The following is a 24,243-nucleotide window of genomic DNA, read 5'->3' as shown; positions in this document are numbered from 1 at the left end:
TCTTTAATAGGTCGTAAATTACGAACAGATAAGATATACTAGTGAGATTAAGCAGGTATGTGAAGTCAGGTATGTGAAGTGTTGTGGGCTGGCAGGAGAGCCAACCCGTAAGCATAGAGGAAGCCGAAAGGCACGCGTTTAAGCTCACGCAGGCTGGCGGGAGGTCTGGAACAGGACAAGGAAATTAGAACTTAGAAAAACGGACGCAGATGGTGGAATACTTAACTTTAATCCACTAATGTTGAACGTAGCTCTTGTCTGTGCGGTATTTACAATATCAATAGTAACTGAACATGGCGCCTTGCTAGGTCGTAGCAAATGACGTAGCTGAAGGCTATGCTAACTATCGTCTCGGCAAATGAGAGCGTAATTTGTCAGTGAACCATCGCTAGCAAAGTCGGTTGTACAACTGGGGCGAGTGCTAGGAAGTCTCTCTAGACCTGCCGTGTGGCGGCGCTCGGTCTGCAATCTCTGATAGTGGCGACACGCGGGTCCGACGTATACTAACGGACCGCGGCCGATTTAAAGGCTACCACCTAGCAAGTGTGGTGTCTGGCGGTGACACCACATGAAGCAGCTGTGATTACACAAAGTAAACATTTTTAGAACAAGACCAATTACAGTAACTGAATCAAAGGAAAACGGGTCACATGAGTTCGAAGGGAATTTACAATATGGCATGGATCGGATTATGAGTAATGTCTGTATTTAGAACAGGTGAGTAGAAGAACTTTGGTCATTCAGTTCTAAGCTTCGGCTGAGGGACCTATGTTGATTATTTCCAATGTTTCAACATAGTTCTTCGTTGTATAACACAACAGCTTGAACATATTTCTCCGCCTCAGTTTGTGCTTTTTTTTCCTGTAGCAATCTCGATGAGTACGCTAGAAGTTTTCCCACCCTCTTTGTCAATTTCTAAGATCGAATAAAAATACTTTTTTGACTGTATCGGCGTGTACGTCATTCTGCATTTTGCGACAGCCTTGTGAAACATCTACTACATCTTTAAGTGTTTGGTTCAAATGACTTATCAAACACGCAATTTATTTCGAAGACAAATAACTTTATTAGGTGCAGTCACAAAGTTTTAATTATAATTTCGAAAAAATGAAGTCACACAACTGATTTTTGTCTGCTTGTAAGTGTATGACCATAGCCATGGTACACATACATTGACGTTCCCACACCGCAGTACCCTGTAACGACGCTAGAGTGATCAAAATAAGATGATGGAGCCCGTTAATAGAGTGTAGCGCTGTGTGGTGTGTTCATTTAAGAAATAAAATGTAGTGTTGTGTGGTAATTCGTTTCTGTATTTGAAGGGGAACAACGTTGTAACAATTCATGCTGGTGGAAGTGCATAGAAACAATGCACCTTGATATGAAAGTGTAGTAAGCAGCCGCAGACGGACCCAATGTGATCAAACGAGTGTCTGTGAAGAACCGGGCATCGAATGGAAAGTAAGGGCTCCATAGCTCGAAGACTGGTGTGTCACAATGGACGCGATATTGGAGAAAGTGAAAATCAGTCACGTGTCAGGATTCAAACTTATTGCAAGACGTTGCAGACATGACAAAGATTGCCGCAAGCTGTGTTAGGAGACTGATCACACCAGTCGAACCGAGGCATCAGTGGGAATTTTGCAGCTGTGTGAGACTAATTCAGATTTCTTTAGTCGCCTAATCGCCATGGAAGGCGCCATGATTTAACCATAACCTCCAAAGGATGGAGCACAGCAAATAATAGATTCACCACAGCCAAAAAAAAAAGACCCAACCGCAGTTGGGTTGAGTGGTTTTTCGGACTGCCATGGAACGCTCGTAAGGGACAAAGCATTAGGAAACATGCTACCGAAATCTCCCGACGAAGTCAAAACGAAGCGACGCGGGAAGCTGTCCAAGGGAGTGGGTTTCTGCTCCACGATGGCGCCTCAGCTGATTCTGCACATGTCACAGTCACAATTCCACTCTCTTTGAGCTATCCAGTTTTGTCTCACACCAGCTAATCCGATGACGTGGCACCCATTGACCGTTTCCTCTTCAGTCGTATGAACAAACTGAAACTATTCCGTGGCAGGTATCTGCAGCCCTTAACTCAGCTTGTATGGTCTCTTAAACCGGGTCACAATTTTCGAGCTCGCTGTACAAGGCTATTTCTGGCAGAGTACTTTTGTACACCCCTGCAAGCTTCCATCGTTAAATCGCAAATCCTACAAAGTTTTATGAGCCATTGCATTATCGTTTTGTTTGTTTGTTTCTTTGTTACTGACACGTCTTTGGCTTTCCAAGCCTGCGCCACGTGAACTACCTACCTGTTTTCCTCAGTACAGTACAAAATTTGTTCGCAGGAATATGTCAGTTTCATCGACCCCAAGTTTCATGAAATTATTAGTCGGTTCAAGGAGGACGATGTCAGAGATACGGATTAAGAAATACACAAAAAATACGACGATTTCAAAATACTAAGTGATCACAGCTGGCAGCGAACAAGAGAACCATTTACAGGAAGAATCTCCGGACAGTGGTGATGGTGACTTCTGTGTTTCTCCAATAAAATACGTGACGTTATTACTTAAAGATCTGATGTGTTCTGAGCGAGGGTAAAGAAAAATGTAGATCCCAGCATGGAATGTCAATTTTGCAGATTTATTTTCTGTGCCTATCGAATGCAACTTTTGTGCAAGTGTAAACCCTACAATTTATGGTTGCCTGACATTGTCGACAGGAGAGCGATTTCTTATTATCATCTAGTTGGAGAAGTTTTTAATACGGATCACATGGAATGTCCACGTATGTATTTCACGCAGTCTGGACTAAATAAAACTTGTCCAGTCAGAAGATTATATTTTTCCTATAATTTAGTTCTATGTAAAATTTACTTGCCAAAGACAAACAATAATTTCTCAGAATGCGAAATTCAGTTCTCTCCATTTCGTTTGTGTGCACTATTTAAAAAATAGTAAAAATAATGAGATTTTGTGCGATAAAAAATAAAATGATTCAGGCTTTAATTAGTGCAACAAAATCAACGTAGAGTATTTAAACAACTCTTAATTTATTCGAAACATAAATGCTATATAACTAAAATTTTCAGATGTTTTGCACCTTAAATCTCGGTTTAAATATAGGGGTCCAAAGGACCGGACCTTGTAGCGTACCTTACGGAAAAATCACTAGGTGATTTCCATGGTGGAATTTTTCTTTACCAGCCAGAATGCAGACAACTATAAACAATGTGTTCACAAAGTCAGTCATCATTGGTATATATGTTTCGCATTGGAGCACGAATATGAGGAGAAGGACAAACACCACGTTTCATAGTCATGCTTGGATCATTTTCGAGTTGATAAGTAAGACTCTACCCCTCGTGCCTCGTGTGTGGGGGAGTAATTTTGATGAGTGAAATACGAGTGCGCCTTTTTGCATGCTTCGACCTTTGATGCTGTGCGTCACGTATTCGCATGATACGACAGCGACGCTAATAAATGGAATGTTAATTATTCCTGAGTGCTAATGCAGAATCCATAGGAAGCTGCCAACGCCTCAGACATGTGATTTCGTCTCCTGAGTGCTTTTGGTACTTCTGGAACGACTACATGTTTGCGCCTTTGTTTACGGCACACGCGCAAGAAGCTATAGTCATTTTTTGGACAATTACAGCTAGACGCAAAGGTAAGTTTAGTTCTGAAAACTATTTGTTCGTTATACACCACATGTGAGGTGACGTAAATGACATTTGATATAATAAGCTAGTCGCAAATGAACTCAAAACGTTGTTTGTGTAAAAAATATAATCATTACGCTTTTGTGTACCTCTGTGGCCGCATACAAGAGATTAAATCAAGTGACGATAAAGTAAATATTTCCGCTGATTTGCTTCAGAGATCAATTGTGTTCATTATTTACGTGTATATGTATTTTAATTTATTCCAAATAATTGATATGAACATCGGACGTCAACATTGTTTTGACTGGTTATATTTAATTTTCATTGCGGTATGGGAATTGTAATGAACTGTGAATACTCTGAAGCTTCATTTTATTAGCTATGAACCGCCGAGTTTTATGGTTCAGGAAATGAAAATCGAGATTTCAAATCTAGTTCACCACACCCGCAATGGGGATATAGCAGTTCCAAAATTCCCGGTAATAAATAAAATGATCTATTAGAATTCACATTCAAAGTAGCAGAGCCATAACCTAAGCAAGGAGACGACATGACAAACAATAGGAGAGATAGGCCTGCAGCCAGTGCAGAAGCAGAAGTACAATGGAAGAAGCATCAGCCTCCGAAAAACCAGTTCCAGTTAAGTCTACCCGAACTGATGCAGTAAGTCATTGGCCTCAGCTTACAGACACAATGAAATGTTAAAAAATACCACACTGTAATGGACAGACAGCATTAATGTGTAGTAAGTGTAACGTTCATCTGTGTCTACACAAGAGAATAAACTGTTTCTCAGAATTTCACGAGAAACACTAAGTTGTACTACACATACAGGGTGTTACAAAAAGGTACGGTCAAACTTTCAGGAAACAGTCCTCACACACAAAGAAAGAAAATATGTTATGTGGACATGTGTCCGGAAACGCTTACTTTCCATGTTAGAGCTCATTTTATTACTTCTCTTCAAATCACATTAATCATGGAATGGGAACACACAGCAACAGAACGTACCAGCGTGACTTCAAACACTTTGTTACAGGAAATGCTCAAAATGTCCTGCGTTAACGAGGCTACATGCATCCACCCTCCGTCGCATGGAATCCCTGATGCGCTGATGCAGCCCTGGAGAATGGCGTATTGTATCACAGCCGTCCACAATACGAGCACGAAGAGTCTCTACATTTGGTACCGGGGTTGCGTAGACAAGAGCTTTCAAATGCCCCCATAAATGAAAGTCAAGAGGGTTGAGGTCAGGAGAGCGTGAAGGCCATGGAATTGGGCCGCCTCTACCAAGCCATCGGTCACCGAATCTGTTGTTGAGAAGCGTACGAACACTTCGACTGAAATGTGCAGGAGCTCCATCGTGCATGAACCACATGTTTTATCGTACTTGTAAAGGCACATGTTCTAACAGCACAGGTAGAGTATCCCGTATGAAACCATGATAACGTGCTCGATTGAGCGTAGGTGGAAGAACATGGGGCCCAATCAAGACATCACCAACAATGCCTGCCCAAACGTTCGCAGAAAATCTGTGTTGATGACGTGATTGCACAATTGCGTGCGGATTCTCGTCAGCCCACACGTGTTGACTGCGAAAATTTACAATTCGATCACGTTGGAATGAAGCCTCATCCGCAGAGAGAACATTTGCACTGAAATGAGGATTGACACATTGTTGGATGAACCATTCGCAGAAGTGTACCCGTGGAGGCCAATCAGCTGCTAATAGTGCCTGCACCGCTGTACATGGTACGGAAACAACTGGTTCTCCCGTAGCACTCTCCATACAGTGACGTGGTCAACGTCACCTTGTACAGCAGCAACTTCTCTGACGCTGACATTAGGGTTATCGTCAACTGCACGAAGAATTGCCTCGTCCACCGCAGGTGTCCTCGTCGTTCTAGGTCTTCCCCAGTCGCGAGTCATAGGCTAGAATGTTCCGTGCTCCCTAAGACGCTGATCAATTGCTTCGAACGTCTTCCTGTCGGGACACCTTCATTCTGGAAATCTGTCGCGATACAAACGTACCGCGCCACGGCTATTGCCGTATGCTAATCCATACATTCAAATGGGCATCTGCTAACTCCGCATTTGTAAACATTGCACTGACTGCAAAACCACGTTCGTGATGAACGCGTTTGTGTACCTCTGTGGCCGCATACAAGAGATTAAATCAAGTGACGATAAAGTAAATATTTCCGCTGATTTGCTTCAGAGACCAATTGTGTTCATTATTTACGTGTATATGTATTTTAATTTATTCCAAATAATTGATATGAACATCCGACGTCAACATTGTTTTGACTGGAGCAATAGCCGTGATGTGCTTGATGCTAGTACTGTAGAGCAATGAGTCACATGTCAACACGAGCACCGAAGTCAACATTACCTTCCTTCAATTGGACCAACTGGCGGTGAATCGAGGAAGTACAGTACATACTGATGAAACTAAAATGAGCTCTAACATGGAAATTAAGCGTTTCTGGACACATGTCCACATAACATCTTTTCTTTATTTGTGTGTGAGGAATGTTTCCTGAAAGTTTGGCCGTACCTTTTTTGTAACACCCTGTATAATTACACTGTTGGAAAAAAATTGTACACCCTTTTAGGGGTTTCCAATTCACTCAAGATTAATTGTTGCAACACCACATATGGAGTACATGTAATGATTGTACTTATAGAGGGTGGTCCATTGATCGTGACCGGGCCAAATATCTCACGAAATAAGCGTGAAACGAAAAAACTACAAAGAACGAAACTTGTCTAGCTTGAAGGGGGAAATCAGATGGCGCTATGGTGGGCCCGCTAGATTTCGCTGCCATAGGTCAAAAGGATATCAACTGCCTTTTTTTAAAATAAGAACCTCCATTTTTCATTACCTATTCGTCTAGTACGTAAATAAACATGAATGTTTTAGTTGGACCACTTTTTTCGCTTTGTGGTAGATGGCGCTGTAATAGTCACAAACACATGGCTCACAATTTTAGACGAACAGTTGGGAACAGGTAGGTTTTTTAAAATTAAAATACGGAACGTAGGTATATTTGAACATTTTATTTCGGTTGTTCCAACGTGATACATGTACATTTGTGAACTTACCGTTCCTGAGAACGCATGCTGTTACAGCGTGATTACCTGTAAATACCACATTAATGCAATAAATGCTCAAAATGATGTGCGTCAACCTCAATGCATTTGGCAATACGTGTAACGACATTCCTCTCAACAGTGAGTAGTTCGCCTTCAGTAATGTTCGCACATGCATTGAAACTGCGCTGACGGATGTTGTCAGGCGTTGTCGGTGGATCACGATAGCAAATATCCTTCAACTTTCCCCACAGAAAGAAATCCGTGGACGTCAGATCCGGTGAACGTGCGGGCCATGGTATGGTGCTTCGACGACCAATCCACCTGTCATGAAACGTGCTATTCAACACCGCTTCAAATTTAGACCAATTATCCTTCTTCCCATAATGCCGCAACATACATTAACCCGCCAAGGTCGCTGATGTTCCACTTGTCGCAGCCATCGTGGATTTTCCGTTGCCCAATGGTGCATATTATGCCGGTTTACGTTACCACTGTTGGTGAATGACGCTTCGTCGCTAAATAGAACGCGTGCAAAAAATCTGTCATCGTCCCATAATTTCTCTTGGGCTCAGTGGCAGAACTGTACACGACTTTCAAAGTCGTCGCCATGCAATTCTTGGTGCATAGAAATATGGTACGGGTGAATTCGATGTTGATGTAGCATTCTCAGCACCAACGTTTTTGAGATTCCCGATTCTAGCGCAATTTGTCTGCAACTGACGTGGGGATTAGCCGCGACAGGAGCTAAAACACCTACTTGGGCATCATCAATTGCTGCAGGTTGAGGTTGACGTTTCACATGTGGCTGAACACTTCCTGTTTCCTTAAATAACGTAACTATCCGGTGAACGGTCCGGACACTTGGATGACGTCGTCCAGGATACCGAGCAGCATACACAGCACACGCTCGTTGTGCATTTTGATCACAATAGCCATACATCAACACGATATCGACGTTTTCCGCGATTGGCAAACGGTCCATTTTAACACGTGTAATGTATCACGAAGCAAATACCGTCCGCACTGGCGGAATGTTACATGATACCACGCACTTATACGTTTGTGACTATTACAGCGCCATCTATCACAAAGCGAAAAAAGTGGTCCAACTAAAACATTCATATTTCTTTACGTACTACATGAATATGTAATAAAATATGGGGGTTCCTGTTTTAAAAAACGCAGTTGATATCTGTTTGACCTAGGGCAGCGCCATCTAGCGGGCCAACCATAGCGCCATCTGGTTTCCCCCTTCAAGCTAGACAAGCTTCGTTCTTTGTAGTTTCTTCGTTTGACGCTTATTTCGTGAGATATTTTGCCCGGTCACTATCAATGCACCACCCTGTACATCAACAGCACAAGCTGCCTGCTCAAACACCCGTATTAGATACTAGTATGTGACGTGACCTCCACAGGCGACAATGCAGACACCAACTCTGGCATCCAGTCGATCAATGCTGAACACTGTCCTGGGATATGTTAAGCCAAGCCTGCCCGATCTGTTCACGTAGTTCTTTAAGAGTCGTTGGTTGATGAGTTGTACGAGTCACTTCTCCTCCCACCATATTCCACACGTGGTATATTGGAGAGAAGTCCGGAGATCATGCTGGCCATGGAAGCTACTACATGGCTATAAGAGCAGGTTGAGTTCCACGGGCAGTGTGTGAGCGAGCATTGTCCTGTTGGAACAACACACCACCTTTCTGTTGCAAGAACAGTACAAAAACAGATCCAACAAGATTCTCCACGTACCGAGCACTGGTTAGTGTCCCCTGCAGAAACTCCAAAAGTCAACGAGAACTGAATCTTAACACATCCCACACCATTAGGCTTGTTATGGGGCCAGTATGTCTTGGAAGAATGCGCTCTCTGAAACAGTGCTCACCAGGTCTACATTGTACGCACAAACAACTATTTCTCGCATGCAGGCAGAATCTGTTTCCATCGCTGCAGACCACGGCGCGCCATCCAGTCTTCCAAGTGATCGTGTGACGGCACCGGTCGAGCCATGCACATCGGTGCTGTGGCTTGAGTGGAAGACGGCCTAAGGTCTGGGGGTTCCCGGTTCGCAACAGTTTCATGTTGACACATTTGAGATCACAAGCCTTCTTTTCCGAACTGTGGTAGCTGTACGATCTGCCACTGCTGTCGTTACAATACGTCGATCCTGGGGGGCGCCTGTGCTGCCTGGACGTCCAGAAACTCTCCTACGAGTGTGAAAATGATCAAGTGACCAGTGATACCAGCATCGTTGCACAACCGACGCAGCACGTCCAATTTGTGTGGCTATTCTCCGAAAGGACCATCCCGCCACTCGGAAGAACTTAATTTGAGCTCTTTCAAACGCGGTCAGTTGACAGTAGGAACCATAAGTGCGTCTTCGTGGCACGGTTGTCTGCTTCTTTCACACGTGTCCACCACACTTAGCTTTCTGACTGTGAGCATTCTCTATTAAAAGGTAGGCACAGATGTCGCTCTGGTAGCTCTGCCACTACACTATCATATTTCATCCATCTGGTTGGAAGAGACCGCAGCTGTTTTCGTAAATTGCACTTGAGGAAACATTGAAACCAACCAAGAGCCTTTTTCAAATTATTTATGAGTGCGTCTTCGTGGCACGGTTGTCTGCTTCTTTCACACGTGTCCACCACACTTAGCTCTCTTACTGTGAGCATTCTCTATTAAAAGGTAGGCACAGATGTCGCTCTGGTAGCTCTACCACTACACTATCACATTTCATCCATCTGGTTGGAAGAGACCGCAGCTGTTTTCGTAAATTGCACTGGAGGAAACATTGAAACCAACCAAGAGCCTTTTTCAAATGATTTATTGCATCATTATACACTACAGGCCGTTAAAATTGCTACACCAAGAAGAAATGCAGATGATAAACGGGTATTCATTGGACAAATATATTATACTAGAACTGCCATGAGATTACATTTTCTCGCAATTTTGGTGCATAGATCCTGAGAAGTCAGTACCCAGAGCAACCACGTCTGGCCGTAATAAAGGCGTTGATACGCCTGGGCATTGTCAAACAGAGCTTGGATGGAGTGTACAGGTACAGCTGCCCATCCAGCTTCAACACGATAGCACAGTTCATCAAGAGTAGTGACTGGCGCATTGTGACGAGCCAGTAGCTCGGCCACGATTGACCAGACGTTTTCAGTTGGTGAGAGACCTGGAAAATGTGCTGGCCAGGACAGCAGTCAAACACTTTCTGTATCCAGAAAGGCCTGTACAGGACCTGCAACATGCGGTCGTGCGTTATCCTGCTGAAATGTAGGGTTTCGCAGGGATCGAATGAAGGCTAGAGCCACGGGTCGTAACACATCTGAAATGTAACGTCCACTGTTCAAAGTGCCGTCAGTGCGAACAAGAGGTGACCAAGACGTGTAACAAATGGCACCCCATACCATCACGACGGGTGATAGGCAGTATGGCGATGACGAATACACGCTTCCAATGTGCGTTTACCGCGATGTCGCCAAACACGAATCCGACCATCATGATGCTGTAAACAGAACCTTGATTCATCCGAAAAAATGTCGTTTTGCCATTCGTGCACCCAGGTTCGTCGTTGAGTACACCATCGCAGGCGCTCCTGTCTGTGATGCAGCGTCAAGGGTAACCGCAGCCATGGTCTCCGAGCTAATAGTCCATGCTGCTGCAAACGTCGTCGAACTGTTCGTGCAGATGGTTGTTGTCTTGCAAACGTCCCCATCTGTTGACTCAGGGATCGAGACGTAGCTGCACGATCCGCTACAGCCATGCGGATAAGCTGCCTGTCATCTCGACTACTAGTGATACGAGGCCGTTGGGATCCAGCACGGCGTTCCGTATTACCCTCCTGAACCCACCGATTCCATATTCTGCTAACAGTCATTGGATCTCGACCAACGCGAGCAGCAATGCCGCGATTCAATAAACCGCAATTCCGATAGGCTACATTCCTATGTTTATCACAGTCGGAAACGTGATGGTGCGCATTTCTCCTCCTTACACGAGGCATCACAATAACGTTTCACCTGGATACGCCGGTCAACTGCTGTTTGTGTTTGAGAAATCGGTTGGAAACTTTCCTCATGTCAGCACGTTGTAGGTGTCGCCAACGGCGCCAACCTTGTGTGAATGCTCTGAAAAGCTAATCATTTGCATATCACAGCATCTTCTTCCTGTCCGTTAATTTTCGCGCCTGTAGCACGTCATCTTCGTGGTGTAGCAATTTTAATGGCCAGTAGTGTAATTTCGGACCTAAGCCCATCTTCAGATTGTTCCATTGACTTCTTTGCAAGTTTTACATTTGTGTCGTCCTGAATAGCCCTCCTTTACACGTTATAAGACAGAAGTTTGATTTTCTTATATATTCCATATTTCGTTCCCTGCATTAATCAGTGTGGATCATAAAACAAAATGAAACCTCTGTCTTACAATGAATAAATTTTCGTGGAAGCCAACGCTACCGTCTGGCGAAAGGGGTCAGGCCTGAAACTGCTATTGGTGCAATAAAAACATTTCAACAAAACTTGTGGCTGGATGAAGTATTTCCTACAGTCTAATTATGCTGTCTGTTGGCGGACGACGTTGGAACCATTATCAGTACGTCTACCGTCCTCCAGGAGGCCTATTCCGTCATTGGACAATAATCGACGTTGTCTTTCCAGATGTAGTAACTTGTTCCGGCAATGTGTTTAAAATGTATGCCGCCATCTATTTATTTCATTTTTAGTCATGAAAATCTTGTCACTATATCATATATACCATATCACATACAGGGTGTTACAAAAAGGTACGGCCAATCTTTCAGGAAACATTCCTCACACACAAAGAAAGAAAATACGTTATATGGACATGTGTCCGGAAACGCTTACTTTCCATGTTAGAGCTCATTTTATTACTTCTCTTCAAACCACATTAATCATGGAATGGAAACACACAGCAACAGAACGTACCAGCGTGACTTCAAACACTTTGTTACAGGAAATGCTCAAAATGTCCTGCGTTAACGAGGCTACATGCATCCACCCTCCGTCGCATGGAATCCCTGATGCGCTGATGCAGCCCTGGAGAATGGCGTATTGTATCACAGCCGTCCACAATACGAGCACGAAGAGTCTCTACATTTGGTACCGGGGTTACGTAGACAAGAGCTTTCAAATGCCCCCATAAATGAAAGTCAAGAGGGTTGAGGTCAGGAGAGCGTGGAGGCCATGGAATTGGTCCGCCGCCACCAATCCATCGGTCACCGAATCTGTTGTTGAGAAGCGTACGAACACTTCGACTGAAATGTGCAGGAGCTCCATCATGCATGAACCACATGTTTTATCGTACTTGTAAAGGCACGTGTTCTAACAGCATAGGTAGAGTATCCCGTATGAAATCATGACAACGTGCTCCATTGAGCATAGGTGGAAGAAACTAAAATGAGCTCTAACATGGAAATTAAGCGTTTCCGGACACATGTCCACATAACATATTTTCTTTCTTTGTGTGTGAGGAATATTTCCCGAAAGTTTGGCCGTACCTTTTTGTAACACCCTGTATATCTTAATGGCGCGTTGCAAGCGTACAGTTTCGCAAGTGCCTGTTGTTGCAAATATGTGACATAGCCAGTTATACCTGAGAGGTACAGCAGATTTTAGATTTTACGTTATGTACTTAGCACGTCATTAGTGGCTACAAAACATGAATTTAGATTTTTCTTTCAAGTAGAAATTTATTGGGGTATTAAGGTCCTAGACAGATGTACTTAGAGTGTCGAAAGTCGGACTGTAACCTTCCACGAATAGCTCTTACCACGTGGCGAGTTGACGCGACGCGCTGGCAGGGCGGTGACGTCACGTCAAGGGGAGCGCCGCAGCTTATCGTCGTGGTTTCTGGAGGCGCCACCAGCGCCAGTGGCGCCACCGGCGGCGGCGGCGGCCAGCCTCCCGCGGCAGGCGCAGCAGAGGGTGGCGCGGAAGGCGCGCCGCAGCTCGCGCGACGAGCACGCGTAGATGAACGGGTTGATGCAGCTGTTGAAGTAGCCCAACCAGAAGGCGAACGTGAACGGCGCGCCGGACAGGTCGCACGACGAGCACGACGCGTCTAGCAAACACAGCAGATCAGACATTTTCGTTATACGTCGTACGGTGTATGTGAGTGCATTCTACCTCAGCAACCATCTATCAGACGCAAAGCTAACCCGGAACGCATGTTTACTTTTCAGCGGTGTGCGTGCTGATGTGAAAGTTTCTGGCAGATTGAAACTGTATTCCAACCGCAGCCTTTGCTTTTCACTGGGAAATGTAGTTCGGTGAAGTCGGGAAGGTAGCTGAGAATTACTGGCGGAAGTAAAGCTGCGAGGGACGGTTGTGAATAGTTCCTGGATATCTCAGTCCCTTTGCTCGCGATAGGAATGGTACCCAATTCGAGTCCCAGTCCGACATACAGTTGTAATCTGCCAGAAAGTTTCAGGGAGCTGAGTGTTTCATTTTGCAGTAAACAAATACACTACTGAAATTATCCAAAATGCCTTGCCTTGACTTTTCACCTTCCATTGACACCCGCAAAAATCAAAATGGCTCTTAGCACTATGGGACTTAATATCTGAAGTCATCAGTCCCATAGAACTACTTAAACCTAACTAAGCTAAGGACATCACACACATCCATGCCCCAGGCAGGATTCGAACCTGCGACAGTAGCGGTCGCGCGGTTCCAGACTGACGCGCCTAGAACCGCTCGGCCATCAGGGCCGGCCCTGAAAAATCATTTGCAGCCCAGTGGACAAAAACTGAAGATTATAAATATGACATCATATAACTGGCAGGAACAGCCTTGGAGCGCAGAACATAGTTCCCATGCACCGCTGCACAATTCGTAGTGTACTCAGCTCCGTAGTACTGTGAACGATAATGATGTAGGAGTAGACGCACCAACATGTACAGTACATCCGAGTGAGTCAAAGTACATTATAATTGGAAGACCGAAATTCGCAGAAAAACTTCGGTATTACAGACATCGCTCCGCCAGACCTAACAAGGGAAGCTGCCCTTAGAATCCCGGTCAGATTTAGTGGTAAGGTAGCCCAATGATAAACTGTCAAAACAGAATACAGATCGAGCATGAAGACAGGTATAAGGTGTACTGATCTACGAAAAATACAGCAAAATAATAAGACCGAAAAGACCAAGCTTAACAACTGCTGTATTTAGGAAGCAGAACAGCCACGGCGTCGTAGTTATGTGGCAACGGTGTTGGACTGTCCAACGGACGAGCCATGCCCAAAACTACCTCGTGCGAATTTTTGTGAATTGTCCATCCGGTCATTGAAGTGTTTGTTCTCTTTCTGTGGTACTATACATTGGTTACAGAACATGAACCATGTGGTAAGAATACGTTACCGTCGCAAGTAAAAGTGATGAATAGTGAGAGCAGGCGATATACCATATAGACGTCTCACAGAAATCAAAATTACAAATAAAAGGATGTGAACTATGTTACAAAAAAGGAATTCAGAAGTCAAAACTTCCAAAACGGAACCAAACTTCAAAAACGTTAAAACATATGTTTTGACAGAGCACAGAGAAACTGCATGATCGTGGAACTGTTGCGCTAATTTGTTTTCATAATTTCCTTTGGAGTGATCACATTCACATTCATACGAACACCTAAATCGTGCAAGGAGGCATGTCTCACTCACTTTACCAGACGACAAATTAGATGTGTCAGTAAGAGATTCCTATCATATGCCAAACGTACTGTCACTAATGCCGTGTATGACACACCGGCGTGTTATCCGGTGGAGGATTCGGATGACTTGTCGCCTCGTCTTCAATCATTTGCGGTTCGCAATCGAAAGCCACTTCCTTTCGGCTTCTAACAGAGTAATTGTACATAATCAACTGTCATTATAGGTCTCACACTTCGCTGTAGCAAACGGATACAGGTACACAATATACACACAGATACACGATACAGACACTAGTTTGAATACAACGCACAGCGGAAAAATAAAAATAAAAAAAAAATGCCTCGATGTAGGGTTGAACACAGCTCGTTTGCCTTGGGAGTCTAATACCATGACCACCTTCTTTTTAACAGTCTCATTTTTTTTATGGAAAATGGATCAGGTCGTGGGATGGCGGAGGTAAGGTGGGCAGAGGTCGCAACCCGAGAACCCGAGGCTTCGCCACAATGTCTCCCCCATCCCATTTATGGGAACAAAGGGTGCAATAGTTTTATTGTTTTGAATTTTTTTAGGCTGTAAGTACACTCGTTGCTCCGAATTGGGGACGCACATAACTGGAAGCATACTTATATTTGGAGCAAGGGGCAAAAAGAAAGAGAGCAAAGTGTGAGGCTAAGAAAGCCATTAAGTAAAACCTAAGGTTGGAGTCCGTAACACCATTAACCGGCACTACGTCTGACACAGGATGGGAAACAAAACTTTGAAGAATCTTTCGCACTGAGGACAAAAAGAGGAAAGGGGGCAAATACTGGTAGACAGTGCGAAGAGTCACGACGAACCTCTCCATCTGCTTTATGATCCAGGTATGAATTCTCGCAACGAACAATGTAGATCCCACTTTGTACTGTGTATTGTTCTATCATCGTCTTGTAATTTTAGCTTCTCTTACCCGTGATGATCCAGCTGCGTGGAGCGTCGTGGAACGCACTCCAAAAATAATTGGAAAAATATTGTCGATGCTTTTGGTTACAGAGGATCTTGTAATGTCGTTCCTGCAAATAGTTCCAAAAGTCTAAAGCGTATTTAGTGCCGTCTTGAAACTGCATGTCCACGAAGCCACGTCACGGCATTAGTTTTCGTGAGTCGGTACTACGTTTCATACGGGAATAATATAGTCTTGGGTTCGATATGATTCGGTGTCACTCGAAGGAAATACGCTCACATTTGCTTCACTAAGTGCCACACTGCCGTAGACTCGACACAGCTAAGACGATGTTCATTGCTGTCTTGAACGCCACAGCTCGTGCACTTGGGTGAGTCCACCATATGGATCGCATGTAGCCTTGATCTGGTCACCTGCTCACCGTTGACAGTGATATACCACATCGCCGTGACGGCGGTGTCCAGCGTTACGTGGTGAATTGTCTTCCACACTGCTCGCCAGTTGACGCTCGGGTGCTACCTCTCCACGATGTTATCCGGTCGTCCACGCTGCAGGACACGATCAACCGTCCTTGCCGTCGCCAGTCGAGTCGCTGGTAAGGCAAGTCGAATGTAACTGAGTTCGAGTTAAAAGACATCGATGTAGAAGAGTGACGAGGGGACGTTGTGTATTGGCACAGGTGGCGAGAGGGAGATCGGCGCTAGTTCTTCTAATAACCAACTCGTCAGGCTGTCAGGACTAGCGTGATGAAGCCCAAGCCGTCCCCGATTCGGGGGAAGGACGAGAGTCTCATATGTGATCTTGAAAAGCAAAGCCGCCAGCACACGGCGAGCTAAGATCACGGGTATAGGTAATATCTAGGCGATGTGCGGAATGCGTGACGCTAAATGTGTGCTGACATACTGGGTCCGTTGGACGACGTCCAGTGCTCGTAGGCGGTTGTTGGCTATTCAAGTCCGAAAAGTCGTCGAAAATTGTGAGCAGCGGTTCGTCGTATATTGTCTGTGAAATCAAAGTTGAGACATTTAAAGTATCTCCAAGCTGTAAGGGGGTGACGCTGTCCTCGGGCAGTCCGACTCTGATGTTCATCGCCACTGATTTTGCGACGTTCATACGAGTACCAGTGACCATGCTATATGTAGCTGTCCAATGCACTGGAGGTGTCGTTGCCGTCGCGGATGACAATCACCAGGTCGTCAGCGATGCTTTACATCGGAAAGTGTGGCCTCGTAGCATCATACCCGTCAGTCGTTGGCGCTGGCCGCATAGGAGTGGTTCCATGGTCACAGCGTAAAGTGGACAGAGAGCAGCCTTGGCGTATCGATAGAGAAATGGTGAGAGGCTGCGCGGGGCGGCCGTTGACGATCACCTTGGATCTCGCGCCACGGAGTAGTCGCATGACGACACTGACAAATGGCTTCCAAATCATTGACGTCCATGCGATCGAAAGCTTGACTGAAATCGATTGCTGCCAGTGCACCCTCCAGACGACATGCCCTCGCCAGTGAGATCAAGTCACGAAATTCGCTGAGTGCTGTTTGAATATTATTGTCGCCTCCTAATGACGTTTGATCGGGTGAGATGACTTGTTGTAAGGCCTGGTGTATCCGCGAGCCCAACAGTCGAGAAAATATCTTAAAGTCGCAGTTCAATAGCGTCAGCGGGCGGTAGTCCTGCATCCGGACGGTTTGTGAATAGGAATAATCATCTCTTCTACAAGGGCCGCAGAGAACGGCGCTTCTGGGGATAGTAGTTCGCGATAGATGTCCGTCCATCGGGCGGCTATTAAATATTGAAAAGTCCGGTAAAATTCCAAGGGGAGCCCATCAAGACCCGGAGACTTCTTTACAGCTCCTCTTCTAAAGGCGTCGATCACTTCTTCTTCCATAATTTCTTCCATCAACGCCGCTTCCATTGCCGTAGATCGTCTGAGAGACGTCCTCCAGTGTTGTCGGATCAGGAGTCTGAGCTGAAAAGAGTTTGGAATAATGATCGTAGAACGCTGTGCTTATGTCTTGTCGCGTGGTGAGGCGACGATCGTCCTCCGTGTCGATGAAGTATGCGACGGTCTTTGGCGTCGTTTACGTTCACGAAGTACGTGGAACATAGACGGGCGTTCCGCTCGCTATCCTGCGTTCTCGAACGAATTATCACCCTCCCCCCCTCCCCCCTGTAGGTGGCGTCGCACATTAGCGATGATCTGAGCATTAGCACGGTGGACCGCCGTTTGTCGTTTCGGAGATGGCGCCATAGCATCGCAATCTCGCAGTACTCTGAAGTAAAAATCGAGTGTATGTCTATGCCAAGAAGCGTGGTCGCGACTAAGTTATCAACGTTCGCCTCAGTGCCGGTTTGGCGCAGTTCAACCACCGCGGATCGTCACGGGATATGCCAGGTATCCTCAACGACTTGGCGGCAATCCGGGTAAGACAGGTGAGCGACGTTTAATATCCATGGGCTGCGGTTTCTCCACACTTGCTGTCGCCGTAGGGTGATGGCACAGATGGAGGCAGAGTGGTCCGAGAAAGCTGTAGGCCATAGCTCCGCATCCTATGTCCCAGAGGCAAGAAAGTGTGAGACATAAACCTGGTCGATGCGACTGGAAGAGTGACTCGTGAAGTGTGTAAATCCAGGTCGGTGGCTGTGAAGATGTTCCCAAGTGTCCACCATCTGCAGGTCTCGGATTAGTGTCTCGAGTTCCGGGCACGGATCATGTCATGCGATTTGGTCTCTGGGTGCCAGTACACAGTTTTAGTCACCTCTAAATATCAGATGGTCGTGGTGGCCTTGGAAGAGCGGGGCGACGTCTTCCGCAAAGAATCGCGAACGTTCGCGACGTTTCTCCGTCCCGGAAGGTGCGTAGATGTTGATAAGGTGGACACCCAGTACTATGAGTGCCATTCCTCTTGCACCAGGCAGAAAGAGGATATCGTCCGCCACTATCCCTTCCCGAAGAAGTACACAGACGCCGCTGCCTGTGGGGGAATCTGCGTCATAACCGTAAATGCTGGAAAGTCGTAGACGCACCCCCCCCCCCCCCCCCCCCCCCTAGAAGGGCTATATCGATGGAAGCAGAATTCAACCTATCCTGAATCAAGGATAACTTAGCGCGCGTCCGTTTAGTGTTGATGTTTAAAGTCGCAATACGATAAGTTTGAAGTCTGTCCAAAGCACTCGTGTTGGCACTCAACACCCTTGTGTGTGCACGTGACGTCAGGGTGTCTCATCGCTGCCACTGATGTTGGAAAAGGATCAACACTGGTGGGGTAAATTCCCCCGAGTGTCGTCCGACACGATTGGCATGGAGTTTTCCTCACTGTCGTCTGCTCAGTCGCCATGAAATACCATCGGCTGTTGGTGGCTGTTGGTGACTGGCTGGTAATCTGCAGCGGCTGTCTGCATGTGATCCTGCTGCTCTGTGGGGTCGGGGGGGGGGGGGGGGGGGGGGGGGCTGAAGCCGTCACCCTGGCGATCTGGGTAGATGGAATGTTACTGCGGCCTCTGCACCGCCGGTACCGTCGTCGGATTGTCCACAGTCCTTGTCAGATGTTCGCTGAAAGTACTCGTCGGATGGAGCACGCCGCCGTCTCTTATGTTTCCGTGGGGAACGCTGTTTACGGACGTCTGTTTCAGTATCCGAATGTGGAGGATCTCTTCAGCTGTTTCGGTGTCTGGAAGAAAAACCGCTGTCGGTACAACTCGTGGGTCAATGGCCATCCTGTCATCCGTGCTTTCTTGCAAGCTCCGTCGGTGATAGTCCTCAGGAGGGTGCGCCGATGTAGTGGCTGGTTCCGGTACTGCAGAATCCATTGTCCTCGCTGTCGGGGGTGGCTATGGGACGAATGTGGTCGGTATTGGTATAGGTGGCTGCTCGTGTAACCCCGGCGTAATTGAGAGGAAAGGTCGTTACCACAGAAGGAGCCTTATATTCACCTGCCGGGATTTGAGCAAACCGCCGTCGGAGACAATCCGACCTCACGTGTCCTTTTTGGCCACAACCGGAGCAAGTGTGTGGCTGTGCGTCATAAATAATAATCGCCCTACACCTGTCGGTGACAAGATAGGATGGTACATGTTTTGTCAGTTCAGTTTTGATCTGTCGTACGCCGTTAAGAACAAGGTACATTGTAAAGGTGGTCCATTTTTCGGCCATGTGGCTGACCACTTTGCTGTAAGGCTGGAAAGCCGCGGTGACTACGTCCGTTGGCACTTCGAACTGGAATTCGAAGACTCGTATCGTACGGAGCCCAAGCCCCGAGGGACCGATAGAGACTGCCCCAATATGGTCATCAGAATGCTTGAATTTAAGATCGTTAGCATGCGGAAGCACGATTCTGTTGCACACCTCGTCCGTTACTAACCTGACGTAGACAACACTGCTCGTGATAGAGAGATGGATACCAATGATATCCTAAGGATCAATTTGAACGTCATCACGTAGAAAACGTTCCACTTCAAAAGCACGCGGTCGGGCATGATATGGTTGAAAACTGATCTTGATGGTGGTTTGTCTGTATGAATGTGCCATATTACGTCGGTAGTGATGGACTCTAAATTAGCGGCGACGAAGTATGCAGTATGATTCAACAGAGAATTTCTGAGTCTTCTGGCCAACTTAAAACCAAAACAAATACGTTTCTCGTAACACTTAACATACAAACACTGTTGCAACCTGGTGAGCTTCATAATTTAGGAGATAATTAAAAGAACAGAAGATTCAAATTTTGACACTTCAAGAAACACGAGCGACAGACAATAACATCATGGATTTCGGTAATTATCGTCTTTTTAAAAGTACAACGGATAAAAAAATACCTAATAATACACCGCATCTGGGAGTTGCTTTTGCAGTCTCCAACAATATTTTAAATTCAATAACGGAGGTAAAACCCATTCATAATAGACTAATGACAATTTCTCTTAAATGCACAAATAAGGTATACACTTTAATTAATGCCCATACGTCAGTCAATGAGGATAACTGTAAAAAAACTGAAGAACTAAACGAAGCTTACAAAACGTTAGAAGGCATCATCTAGAAAATTCCCTCAGACCATGTTAAAATTGTAATGGGTTGTTTTAATGCTCCATTAGGTTAGAGAAAAAATATAAGAAAATGGTGAGGGGATTTCCTGAGCATAAATGGACAAACCAAAACGGCCAAACACTTGTTGTCATGTGCAAAAATTTTAACCTTAAAATCATATCAGCACATTTTAAAAAGAACCCTTCTAAACAAACATTTGGTAGGCACCCAGTACATTTATTGGGCAATTTCAAGTGGATCGTGTAGTTATTTCATACCCTAATACCAAAGAAGTTTTTAATGTCCAAGTTAGGAAAGGGGCTAATATAGATTCTGATCATTATTTTTGCGAATAAAAGTAAAACTTCGATCTCTAAAACTCTTCAAAACGAAAGAATGTTATCCCAAAATTTGACACTACTAAAATATCCACAACTCTAACAAGCGAACTTAACAAAAACCAATCCAACAATTGGCAAAACCAAAAAGAAAAGTTCATCACAACAGCACACAATTTAATTCCGCTTCGAAAGAAACAAAAACACCCTTGGTGGAAAGCGAACTGTGGAACAGCAGTCTAGGCATGAGGCATGAGGCATTAAAAAGTTGGAATAGTAACAAAATGGAAAATACGTACACCACCTTTCTAACTGTGAGAAAGTAGAAGAAGCTACGAAAATGCCCAACATTTACAAATCGAAAAAGACTTCTAAAGGAACATACAGGAAACTTGTATAAAACATTCGAAACAAAACTAACTGGCCACTAACCTCAAAGTCTGTGTTTCAAAAATGAAAATGGCTGTTTGGCTCTTGATAACCAGGAAAATTGTAAGGTACTTGCTGATTATTTTGAAAAACTATTAAACTGTCCAGAACCAGCGAATAAATTCCAACCACAGCAAACTATTAATACCAACCCCAGCTCTAAAGAACCTGACGAAATCGAAATAAATAAACAGATTAAGAGACTTAAAAGCAAGAAATCATCCTGAGAAGACGGTATAGTTGCAGAACTACTAGAAACAGTTGGCCCTAACACTATACAAGAGATCATCAAGTAGTAGGACAAATCTAGCCAACTGATAAAATACCTGATGACTGGAAAACTGCCCTAATTCATCCATTGCATAAAAAAGGGGGTGGAACCGATGTTAAAAATTACCGAGGAATCTCTCTTCTCCCGGTCACATACAAAATTCTCTCGCGTTGAATATTTGGTCGAGTCCATGAACAGCTAGAACCTAAAATTGGTCAATACCAAGCATGTTTTAGACCAAACAGATCTTGTCCGGAACAAATTCTTAATCTGAAACTGATCCTTAGGCACCAAAGGATTTCTGGTAACAATATTGTGTGTAAATTTGTGGATTTTAAAAAGGCCTACGACTCAGTTGAATCTCTTTTCCAAATTTTAAAGGAGCAAGGGATAGATAATAAAACTCTAACATTGATTAAGGAAACGTTAACTGACACTGGGTCTAAATTCATGGGAGAAATTTCTGAACCATTTGATATAAAGACTGGTGTTAGACAGGGAGATGGATTCTCCCCATACTGTGTTTTGGAAAAGGTGGTTACAGAATGGCGAGAGCAAAAGTCGACTCAAAATATAGATTAATCAATAAAGTTAGGCAGAAGTAAATTAGAGAGGATTGCCTCGCCTTTGCGAAAATGGTTCAAATGGCTCTGAGCACTATGTGACTTAACTTCTGAGGTCATCAGTCGCCTAGAACTAGGTACTACTTAAACCTAACCAACCTAAGGACATCGCACACATGCATGCCCGAGGCAGGATTCGAACCTGCGACCGTAGCAGTCGCTCGGTTCCAGACTGTAGCGCCTAGAACCGCACGGCCATTCCGGCTGGCTCGCTTTTGCAGATGATCTGGCAATTTTAACTAGGGTTTTTACCACAGCTAAAAATGTGGAATTCTTAAAGAAGTTGCGGAAAAAGTAGGACTATAAATATCGTTCGAAAAACGGAATTTATAACATGCAACAAATAAGCAGCAATGTTTTTGAGTACAAAATATGGAATAATAAAAACGGTTTCTCAGTTTAAATACTTGGGGGAAATCTCACAAGAAAAAAAAGCTGCAAACGAAGATCACTGTCAAAAGTTGTAACTGCATTCAGATTAACAGAAAATATTTATAATAAACACAAAGGAAGGCCAACCATCAAAAGTGACATTGATGGATTGTACCTCGCGTGGTCCTATTGGGCAGATAGTGAATAATAATAATAATAATAATAATACTTTCGGACAAAGTTTAATGACCGTGGAATACGGAAAATATTAACCGGCACTACCTCTCATGTAGGGCGATATTTCTGAAACCGCAGAGCTGTTAGTAATTGTGATCCTTGGAGCACTCAGTGAAGCACAGTGCTCCAAAAGAATATACTGCGCAAAGTGAATGTCTTGGAAGCCGACGCTGTTAACTGGATATCGAATATTCATACACAGAGGGTATGATAAAAATTAGTGAAAATTGACGCAGGTGTAAATGTACGATAGTTGAAGTAAAAACTTGGCAGTAAAAATGGGCGTGCAAAGAAGATAGTTGCGAATGTGTGGCTACGAGTCAGTGGCTTCGAAATATTGTCCTAGCACAAATTTAGCTGAAATTTTAACTTCTCGATTAAGTTCCCATCCAAATGGCCAGCCTTAAAAGAAATACAGTACTTAAGTGCGTATGTTACAATAATTTACGGGTCACTCGTTCCTGTTAAAGGGTTTGTTCCACATGTCGTCCTCATCATTGAATACAATACCGTACTCATCTTTGCAGTGAATTACACTCCCAAATAAACTAGTAAATCCTGACAAATCTGGTCACTTCGTTGCTTCAGCTCTTGAAGCGTTCACTTGAGAGGGAACCCTAGAAAAAAATTCCAGAGAATTCAAATCGGGTGAGCCCAAGGCAAGGGAACTACTCCATGTATCCATTTTAGATCATACTGGTGAGAATGATATCGTCTTACATCAGCAGCAAAGTGTGCCTGCATGCATCTACTATGCTCACCAAGAATTGGCTACAAGTGAAACATGAGCTTAATTAGGAATGGACGTCATCGAAAAGTTAACATTTAAAATGCCTCTGCACTAACTATGATGACACTAATATCAATGGCGGCTCGTATTATCTCGCAAACGGCTCGTTTACAGTCCCCTGTCAAATGTAACGTTTTAGCTTCTATTACCGCACAGTTTCACTTCTGTCAGTTTCTGCTGTTAATTAATTACATCCTGTATAGTTATGAATATTGAATTCCGTGTCAAAACTATTTTTCCCATAGAATATGATACTTGTTTGTTGAATGTTATGATTTCTAATTTTTGTTTGGAAGTTTTGTGATTTGCAATCCGCCTTTTCTTTCGTATGTCTAATTTGTAGATCTTGGTCTGCCATATCACAGGTGAACTCACTGCCCAGTCACATTAATGTGTCCACCTGTCAAAAGTCTGTATAACCATCTTTTGCAGTGTAAACCGCTGAGAGACGTGCAGGAAGAGAGTCAGTGACGTTACGGGAGGTGCCGAGAGGGACGTACAGCCATGCCGACTCCAGATATATGGCCAGCTGCGCCGGGTTCCTCGGCTGACAATCCGATCGAGGTGGTCCCACAGATTCTCGTTTGTGTTTCAATCCGGACAGTCCGGTGGCCAGGAGAATGTGGTAAACTCATCTCGTTGACGTTCCTACTACGCACATACAATGCGAGCTGTCCTGCTGGTAGGTGCGTCGTGATGAGTAAAAACAAACTGCATATAGAGGTGTACATGGACTCCAAGGATAGATAGATGCATACTTTTTTCGATCCATTATCT

The 24,243-nt window shown here is 44.7% G+C and overlaps 1 protein-coding gene across 1 annotated transcript in view; it reads right to left on the bottom strand.

The window, feature by feature from the left end:
• Window positions 1-12,608: 12,608 nt before the first annotated feature.
• The window catches only part of LOC124712760 (alpha-1D adrenergic receptor-like), a 72,558-nt gene continuing 60,923 nt past the window's right edge, over window positions 12,609-24,243 (bottom strand). The window contains exon 2 of the mRNA XM_047242900.1: window positions 12,609-12,853. Coding sequence (XP_047098856.1) covers window positions 12,609-12,853 — 245 coding nt within the window. The remainder of the gene's footprint in view (window positions 12,854-24,243) is intronic.

Source organism: Schistocerca piceifrons, chromosome 1, assembly GCF_021461385.2.
Source record: "Schistocerca piceifrons isolate TAMUIC-IGC-003096 chromosome 1, iqSchPice1.1, whole genome shotgun sequence".
NCBI classification, from domain to species: Eukaryota; Metazoa; Arthropoda; class Insecta; order Orthoptera; family Acrididae; genus Schistocerca; species Schistocerca piceifrons.
The sequence above is the reverse complement of the archived record's forward strand: the minus strand, read 5'-3'. Positions and strand labels throughout refer to the sequence as shown.